Source organism: Schistosoma haematobium, chromosome ZW, assembly GCF_000699445.3.
Source record: "Schistosoma haematobium chromosome ZW, whole genome shotgun sequence".
Lineage (NCBI taxonomy): Eukaryota > Metazoa > Platyhelminthes > Trematoda > Strigeidida > Schistosomatidae > Schistosoma > Schistosoma haematobium.
The window spans coordinates 26,002,903-26,013,208 of record NC_067195.1 but is presented as its reverse complement, the minus strand read 5'-3'; the positions used below and the strand labels follow the sequence as shown (position 1 = coordinate 26,013,208).

At 39.0% G+C, this 10,306-nt stretch overlaps 1 protein-coding gene across 2 annotated transcripts in view; it reads right to left on the bottom strand.

Annotated features, from left to right (window-relative positions):
- Positions 1 to 312: 312 nt before the first annotated feature.
- The window catches only part of UPF3A (regulator of nonsense transcription), a 30,368-nt gene continuing 20,374 nt past the window's right edge, over positions 313 to 10,306 (bottom strand). Inside the window, exons 4-6 of one of the 2 annotated variants that reach the window (XM_051210834.1) lie at positions 6,598 to 7,204; positions 2,495 to 2,729; positions 313 to 2,187 (exon numbers count right to left, since the gene is read on the bottom strand). In XM_051210834.1, coding sequence (XP_051070854.1) covers positions 2,498 to 2,729; positions 6,598 to 7,204 — 839 coding nt within the window. In that variant the 3' untranslated portion in view covers positions 313 to 2,187; positions 2,495 to 2,497. Of the gene's footprint in view, positions 7,205 to 10,306 lie in introns of both variants that reach the window. The other variant, XM_051210833.1, reaches the window with a different exon arrangement.

The following is a 10,306-nucleotide window of genomic DNA, read 5'->3' as shown; positions in this document are numbered from 1 at the left end:
TATCTTATTTATTTTTTGCATTTATCGTAAACTCAACTTGTATCACTCATAACGGGTCTCATAAGGTTTTGGTATTAAAGAGATAGATTATGAATATTCTAACTCCTCATGGAAATCAACTCAACGTGATTTATCGTATTCACCTATAGTTGCTTAAACACTATCGTTGTAAATGACTAAACCGAACTAGACGATCATTCGTTGAAATGAATCTCAAATGCAAAATGTAAATGTTTCAACATTTAATCAAATCTAACGGAATTTTATTGATCAGGTTGGAATAATTAATCACTTACAGCTAATAAAATGATCCACACTGGCAACAAAATATGTGTCACGCACCCAACGGAAACGAGATCTTAATGGTGTAACATTGATTCGATTTACTTCATGCCCTCAGTACTTTCCTCTATCCTACAATTCAGAAAGGTAGTTCTAAATGCTCAATGGGAACCCTCGTTTCAGACAATTAAAGGAATTTATTCTCCAAGTTGAGGAGAAACTCGTAAACTGTGTTACGAGTTAAGCTATCTCAAAGTACTTTGAACAGTGAGGCTGATATCATTTCTAGAGGTTTGTGGGTGTCAGATTTTAAACGGAAGGTTTTGTAAAACAATTAAAATTCCACGAAAATTGTTACATCCGAAAGAATAAATGTATGGTAACTGCTAGGGACTATTATTACATATATTCTTAATAGATAATCATTAACTAGATTATATATATATTCGTATTCCTTCTATCATCAACTTTCATTTGACCGATTGGCTAAGGTTATTCGACTCACCATTCTTAATTTATTGGCTACAGTCTCTCATACACACAGCCACTTGTGTCTTAATGAAGTATAATTATTATTTTTCATTTTATGGTGTGATGCAGGTCCTGTCTGCTTGTATATAAACCAGTTATGTTTGAAACATGCAATTTATGCAGCGGAGGCTGATGTTTGTGTCCTAGACTGAACGGGTTGGACTAGACGAGAAGTTGCGATACAGAAAACCAATACGGACTCAGTTGACTCAAGGCTGCTGGTACTGATTAACGCATCAATGGTTTAGCATAAGGAAAAGCTCATATAGGTCGGTGTTCTGATTGGCGGTTTTGTCACATGATATTTAACGGGCCATATGATATTAAAAAATCACTTTACGATTCGAGACAGCTGTTAAAAATTAAATGCTATTCATGTGTAACATGTTTCCAGAATTACAATAGACCTACAGTAATCAATAACACCGGCATGAAGATGTGTTTCAAAAAATATCGGCCATTTAGTAGTTTAGGCAAGCCAATGGCAGTGAATCTAAGTCTTTAGTTCAATGTTCGTTTGTTTGAAGAGTTACATCCAGTGACAAGATGGTCTACCAATCATAAGAATGAGTTGCTCGTGTAGTTAATGTGGGAAGTCAATGGTCCTTTCAGCTGGCAAATCATACAGGGAAGATTCATTCTTTATTGATTTCCAGGGCTCCAAACTTTGTGGTTGTTAAATCCGTGTGTGAAACTTTTAAGAGTAAAATAATTCCAGAGGATGTTGTCACTATGTATCCCAAGTGTTCAGGTAATTAAAAATTGTAGGTTCGTTGAACTTACATCAATAATTTTGAACCATACATGTATACTGAGTATACAAGAAAAGTTGACTGGGATTTCTGGTTTTATTTGCACAACCGCAAAACAAGTACAGGTTATCATTTTCTAAGCTATGTATATTTTGTGATTTGTGATGAGCGTTCGAATGTAGTAATGTGTTTTTTGCTTGCACTACACATATTAGAGAATTAATATCTACAACGCAAGTGCGCTATAATCTTAGAAGAGCTTCAACTCGATAATTTGCAATATATACGACCCAATAACCTTTAAGATTCTGGTTATGAAACTACTACATGGCTGATAATTTCTTGTTTACTAATTTTTGATATCATAATTTGTAATACGAAATTTGTCTTACACAGTTATCTTTCAATCAAACATATTTATGGATGGGATGTAATTGATGTATCCCATTCTTCGTTAAGTGATTTCAACAGACCAGCCAGTAATCGATTAAAATACAAAAACAATTTTATTTGATAAAATGGGTACATAAGTAGAAGTAAATTAAATGAGTTGCATCAATAAAACAGGTTGTTTTTAATATGTATCTGCAGATTTCAATAAAATCAATTATTTGTGAAGATACTGTAAGGAAGAACAAACAAAAGGGGTTAAATTATTCAAAAAACTTTGAGTTACATCAAAATTTTATACGCTGCAAATTAATAATTGAAAAACATCAATGTCTCGATCTTTGCTGGTGGTAACCTTCAACATGTTGGTTATATAAAAGATATTCAAATAGAGGTCGTAAATTTCATGTCACAACCATTGGTTAGTGTGTGATTATTATGATTATATATCTTAAATCAATGGGTGAGAGCTCTCATGAAATGTTTTAAAAAACGCAGTTAGTAAGAAAACTTAATATGTACAAACAAAAAATAATTACCACTTAGTAACCAGAACCACGACCACGAGAAGCGTAATTACCAGGACGGCGATAACTGGTAGTGCTCACTGAATTTACTCGACCTTTGCTTGAAAAACACGAATTTCGAGAAGCACCAGAAAACCGAGCATTTGAATTTTGTTGATCAGAATAATAGTCACTTCTGACGGACTCTCCTTCTCCTCGATAGTCATAACCACGGTTAACAGTCTCTCTGGAGCTCGGTTGAGATCCCCTATTAGATCAAGAATTGAAATTTCATAAACAAATTAGAGTTGTAACATATTTGGCGGTGAAATTATGTCATAAGTAAAATATTGTAATTTACTTGGCTTTAATTACATGAATTTTCGTAAGTATATTATAAAACTAACCAGTTACGAATCAGGGCATACACCACAAATTTTGGCTACCATGCTTAACTCTTGAGGTTGCTAATTAATCGAATGCTAGAAAGTATATCATATAGTGATATTATTATGCACAGAAAAAGATTGAAGAGTAATACTTAGATATGATTAACGTGAATAGAACCACACTTTAGTTATATGTTTCTTTAAATTAATAAACGTTGGTACAATGGAGTACAAAATACATATGCGCCACATAATAAAGATGATGTCGTGAAGAGCTAGATAATGTGAAGTGTGTACAACAAAAAGGAGAACAACGAAGAGAAATTGATGTATTAGTGTGAAAAAATAATAATAATAGTGAGAATAATAATCATAACGCGAGAAACAGTGACGTTAAGAATAATATAGTCAGAACGAATTATTCAGACAAAGTTAGGTTCATTTTTGTGAAGTAAAAGAAAACTACAGCAAGCTCGCCATTGGCTTTTATTCTGATCCACTTTTGATAACGTCTCTAGACACTGTGTGTTGCATTATCTTTAGCACCCCAACCAGGATATCGTGAAGGACAAACAGATGCAAGTATTGTACGACTTCCTTTCACACCACAACATCGTATCATAATTTGACAACCTCTCCGCTTTTTCCAATCAGTCCCAGAGACACCAAAAAATGTACGACGTGGAACTCTCTGGAACGACATTCGTAGAACATGTCCAAACCACTGAAGTCGACGTTTCAAGATGGTGACACAAATTGCATTATCGTCTCTGTGCCTGAACACACGATGCAGAAGCTCTGCATTACTAACATGGTGATGCCACTCGATGTCAGCAATCCTTCGAACACAACCATGATCAGACACAGGGTTGCCTAACATCCTCAACTCGAAAAGACCAGGTTTCACAAGCATGGAGCAGAACTGCTCTCACCGACGCGTTGTAGATCCGACCTTTTACAGCCAGGCTGACATCACGAAGGCGCCAAAGATGACCCAGATTGGCATAAGCTGCTCTGGCTTTCACTATACGTGTATTGATCTCATCACTCACGCCACCACCAGCACTTGTGTAGCTACCCAGATACACAAACTTCTCGATTACTTCTATCTGCTCACCATCCAGGGTGAGTGTAGGATCAGGGTCCTGTCAGTCTTGTAAAAGTACTTTGCAATTCGAAGGTGCAAAGCACACGCAGTTCCTAAGGGAGCTGACTAAGCGAGGATTGTATGGCTTGGATATCATCGCACAATAAGACAATATCATCTGCATAATCAAGGTCGAGAAGTCTCTCTCCAGGCAACAGATCCACACCACCATTACTTACATCCATCAGAGCTGTTTCCAGAATGTCATCGATGGCAAAGTTGAGGAGGAATGGTGAGATCGGGCAACCCTGTCTGAGCCCACTGCTTGAATGGGACAATGGAGAAAGGTGGTTGGATGCCCTTAATCAATAATTATCGAGTGCCTAACTAAGACTCGTGAACTGCAAACACGAGAGAACCAAGCTGGCTTCAGACCTGGTCGTGGCTGCATCGACCACATATTCACCATTCGTCAGGTTCTAGAACACAGGCATACTTATCGACGTCCGACAATGGTGGTCTTTCTTGACTTAAAAGCAGCATTTGACTCAGTAGACCGCGAGATTCTGTGGCAGTGTCTGTCATTGAAAGGCGTACCCCAGAAGTACATAAACCTTGTAAAGGCTCTTTACTCGAACGCTACTAGTCGAGTCAGAGCTTATGGCGAACTGTCATCTACTTTTGCAACCTCAAGTGGTGTCCGTCAAGGCTGTCCACTTTCTCCATTTCTGTTTAACTTCATCATAGACCTACTGATGGAAATAACATTCTCGACTGAATTCTCGGGTATTGATCTCCTACCAGAAGGTCCACTTATCGACTTAGAATACGCAGATGATATAGTCCTGTTTGGTGAAGACGCCGATAAAATGCAGAGTCTTTTGGTAGCACTAAGCAACAATGCCAGAATGTTTGGGATGCGCTTCTATCCCTCTAAATGCAAGTTGTTGCTTCAGGACTGGTCTGCGTCAACACCTGAACTAATAAAATACAGCCTTTCAACCGCCTCAAGCAACAATGCTATCATGTTTGGGATGCGTCCTAGGGAAACTTCAACACTATGGTATACCTGAGAAAATCGTCAATATCATACGGAGTTTATGCGACGGACTACAGTGCAAAGTGCTGCATGGAGTACAGCTAACAGATTCATTCCAAGCGAGGATCGAAGTCAGATAAGGCTGATTACTTTTTCCGTTTCTCTTCCTTTTGATGGTCGACTGGATTATGAAAACCTCGACATCTGAGGGAAAACACGGCATACAATGGACAGCTCAGAACCAATTAGAAGATTCGGACTTCGCAGATAACCTGGCCCTTCTATCCCATACACACGAGCAAATGCAGATGAAGCCAACTAGTGTAGCAGCAGCCTCTGCATCCGTAGGCCTCAACATACACAAAGGAAAAAGCAAGATCCTCAAATACAATACGAAGAGCACCAACCCAATCACACTTGATGGAGAAGCTATGGAAGATGTGGAATCTTTCACGGACGAGGAGGATCTGATGCAGAAGTAAAGGCGAGGATTGGCAAAGCAAGGTCCGCATTCCTACAACTGAAGTACATATGGAACTCAAGACAACTGTCAACTAATATCAAAGTCAGAATCTTCAATACGAACGTCAAGACAGTTCTACTGTATGGAGCTGAAACTTGGAGAACTACCACAACCATCATCAAAAAGGTAGAAGTATTTATAAACAATTGTCTACGTAAGATACTGAATGTCCGTTGGCCGGATACCATCAGCAACAGCCTACTATGTGAGAGAAGAAACCAGCTTCCAGCTGAAGAGGAGATAAGGAAAAGACGTTGGAAGTGGACAGGATATACATTGTGGAAATCACCAAACTGCAATGCGAGGCAAGCCCTAACTTGGAATCCTGAAGGGAAACGGAGAAGTGAAAGGCCGAAGAACACACTGCGTCGGTAACCGGAAGTGGACATGAAAAGGATGAACGGCAACTGGAAAGGATTGTTCAGGACGTGGTTAGATGGAGAGTGCTGGTGGGTGGCTTATGCTCCTCCGTGAGGGGCAACAGACGTAAGTAAGTATAGAAGTTGTAAAAGCTTTTATTTTTGTTAAAGACATTACGTAACATAGTATGTATACAAGAAACATAACATTCTAAATACCAAATTTCATTTGCTGCCACTGAACCTATCCCTAAAATGGTTCAACAGTTTTAAGGAACGTTTGAAAAGAAACCAATAAGCAAAATAAACTATAAAATCGATTTACGCTGGTGGGTCAAAAGCCTCAGGACAATATTAGTCAAAATAATCATTTTATGGTCATTAAAAAGATCCCTTGACCTTTCTTATGAACTGAAATTATCACCATTTATATAACCCAGAAAACACATGATTAATCTATTATTCACTTTTACCTACATCAGAATGAGCTGGAAGTACCAAATAAAAATGAAGATACACATATTTTTGTTGATTTAACAATTTGATTGCTTTACGAAAGAGAATCTAAAACAGATAATTGTAGTTAAAATGTAATTGTAAAAAGACAATCATAGCCCCAAATGCATTATGCGATCAGGATAAAAGGAAACTAGAAGGCGTTAGGAATTGACGCTGAAGAAAATAAATGACATTTATATGTAGTAAAGAATATGAAACAAGTGGATATGACAATACTTACTTATAGGAATCGCGAGACGAATTATGAAGTACCTCATGACTGGAGACGGTACCACGTCGGTTATCGCGACCACGAATCCCAGACTTCGAAAAGTTGTTGTATCGTTCATGACTAAATTCATTTTCTTGGTCATCAACCTGACAGGATGAAGTGTAATTCTGCATATTTGCATCTGAATCCCGTTTTCCTCCGGCTGGTACTATTGAGTGTTTTCGCGTTTGATTGACAGAAGCAGATGGACGGGCAGAGAAATAATTCCCCTTTTTAGTTCGTAAAGCGTTGCCTTGAGTTGAACTCTGGTCGTTATGTTTTGGCTCACTTTGGCTGTTCAAAGTTTGTTCGTTTTGACATTTTGGTAGTGATTCTTTTGATGTTGGTTTTATCACACATTCTGATGATTTGTGTCCTTCTAATTCTGAAAGGTTTATTCTAACCCTATTTTCTGAACTAGAATCCGAAATCCCCGAAAATGGTTTTGAGTCCGCTACAATGGCTGATTTTCTGGACGCTGATGCACTAGGTTTTTCTGAAGTTGCATCTGAAATGTTTGATGCCCGAAATGATGGCCAACTCGAACACTGATTTGTAGACCTGTTTGGACGCTGACCTAGATAATAATTCAAAAATTATTTTTGAATATTGAGTGTATGGTCAAAAGTATGTCTCTTTTGACGTTTATAAACGTTTAACGCCTTCGTGGAGTGGCAATGCTTGTATTCACAGTTAAAACCATATATTCAAAGATATGTGATCTCAAATTTAGAAAAAATGTACGTACAAAATTTCGTATCAATACAATACAATTGAACATAAACTTGTGGTAGATAAGAGGAGTGAAATTAGAGGACCTTCATGCGAGTAATGTACATCAGTTGTGTGATCGAAAAGGCATAAACAATATTTATGCCAGGGGTTAAGTATTTTTTAGATTATTGCTAATTATTCTGGTTTACATATGACCTGATACATCGAGATTAAAAGTAACTACTAAGCTGTTCTATTGTTAGCATTACTGATATTTTCGTATATTTAGTGGCGAGTTAGAAATCATATTACCCAGGGTTTATTACATTTGGGGATTTAATGGAAAAAGGTAGTTTTATATTACAAATAAGCGGAAAATATCGCCCCAAGATATAGTATTTCCTGACAGCAAAACGATATGAACATTTTGGAGAAATACCTCAGAAATAACGTGAAACTAAATACGTAAATTAGATAGCATACTTTATTATTTTTATTTGAACATATTGGTACAAGGAGGCACCAAATACATATACGCCACACAAATCTCATATGATTTGTGCGAGGGCTGTGATACTGCTCGGGTGCCCAGACCGAAACAGATGGTTTTCTTGGGGGGTCACATCCGGAGCCTTCGACGTACAGGTCTGATCCACAAGGCAGTGAAGCATCGTAAGGAGATGCAGTACCATGGTAGCCGGTGACCAACGATTGGTTCATACGCCATTTGTTCACTCAGGATATTGGAGCCCATGTGCACCATTGGTTTGGAATCAGGGTTTTCCAACTCACCTAGGTGAACTCTCCGTGTCCACCAACCCGGTCAAAACGCCGGACATTCGCTTTTCGTCCTCTCAATTTCGTAAACAACACCCCCGCCACGAGAAGGCAGTGAGTAGTACTTCCCTGGCATAGGCTATATACGCGTAGGCATGTGAGAGCATTTCGAGAGGGTGAGCGGCCTCTGCCCACTATTGGTCGTACCAGGTCATACACAACTGATACAACATTGTAACATACTGATCTTATTTATTTTTCAAGAGCCTTTGATCTCATAATCGTCTTATACGACTTATGATCACCAACAGGCTTTGTTTCAATAGACTGAAGCGATTCAAAACTCCACTGCAGTTGTATATATAAATTTGGCAGGTTGTAAGCTACTAATAAGAACCAAGCAGTATACAATGAATCCCCCGAATTATATCCTTCGGTTGTAATCAACCTAGGACATGATATAAATGTAAACCAGATGAATAACCAAGGAGTTAGAGCAACAGTAAGACAAAACATACAGAACATATTTCGGGAAGGAATGGAGTTAGGAGACAGACAGCACGGAGTGATACTGGAATTCGGGATGTAGGGGGAAGTAAGAAATAAATGCATCTGACCCTGTGAGACCAAAGTCACATTTAAGTCTGATCTTCCTGGTTTTCTTCTAGTCCACTCCTATCTAAAATAATATTGAAGACTGAGGTTGTTGGTGGTTAAGAATATGTAACACGTGTTCCGGTCAGCCCATTGAATGAGATAAACAACCTTGTAAACTATTGTCATATTTATCAAGTAACCTGTAACTGACTTCAGTATTGTTTACTCCGTTTTTCTATCATATCTGAGTAATGCTTTGAAGGAACATGTGATAAATACCGCTAATCTAGAGAAAAATCACAATTTTAGAATGTCGGAGTAATATGAAGTGCATTCCAAAAACATTATACTCCCTGTGCGGTTGGCGGAGAGTTACCTCGCCTTACTTACTTACACCTGTTACTCCCAATGGAGGATAGGCCACCGACCAGCATTCTCCAACCCACTCCATCCTAGGCCTTCCTTCCCAGTTCTGTCCAATTTTTGTTCATTTTTCTTATATTTGTCTCCGTTTCTCGGAGTAATGTGTTTTTGGTCTTCCTCTTTTCCTTTGGCCTTGAGGATTCCAAGTGAGGGCTTGTCTTGTGACGCAGTTGGGTGCTTTCCTCAATGTGTGTCCTGTCCATTTCCAGCGCTTCTTCCACTGGGATCTGTTTTGTTCTCTCCCGTAGTAGGTTGTTGCTGATAATGTCTGCCCAAAAGATCTGAAGTATTTTGCGTAGATAACTGTTAATAAACACTTGTATCTTCTGGATGATGGCTTTCGTAGTTCTCCAGGTTTCCGCCCCATGCAGTAGAGCTGTCTTGACATTTGCATTGAAAATTCTAACCTTGGTGTTGGTTGACAATTGCTCTAAGTTTCAGAAGTTCTTCAGTTGTAAATATGCTGCTCTTGCTTTACCGATCCGCGCCTTCACATGTGCATCAGATCCACCATGTCCATCAACGATGCTGCCTAGGTATGTAAAGGTTTTTACATCCTCCAAATTTTCTCCGTCAAGTGTGGTTCGATTGGTACATGCTGTGTTGTATCGGAGAATCTTGCTTTACCCTTTGTGTATGTTGAGACCTACTGCTGTTGAGGCTACTGCTACACTAGTCGTATTCTCCTGCATTTGTTGTTGCGTGTGCGATAGATGAGCTAGATCATCTGCACAGTCTAGATCATCCAGCTGCATCCTACCTGTCCACTGTATCCCATGCTTCTCCCCTGAGATGTTGACGTCTTCGTGATCCAGTCGATCACTAGAAGAAAGAGAAAGGGTGAGAGTAAACAAACTTGCCTGACACCGGTCTGCACTTCGAACGAGTCCGTCAGCTGTCCTCCATGCGCGATTTCGCAGTTTAATCCATGATAAGAACTCTGTATAATATTGACTATCTTCTCAGGCACGCCGTAGTGTCGAAGAAGCCTCCATAGTGTTGTCCTGTCCATGGTATCAAATACTTTCTCGTAGTCAATGAAGTTGGTGTGGAGTGATGAATTCTATTCAATTGATTGTTCCACAATGATCCGTAGAGTTGCGATTTGGTCTGTACACGATCTATCCTTACGGAATCCTGCCTGTTGGTCACGGAGTTGGGCGTCTAC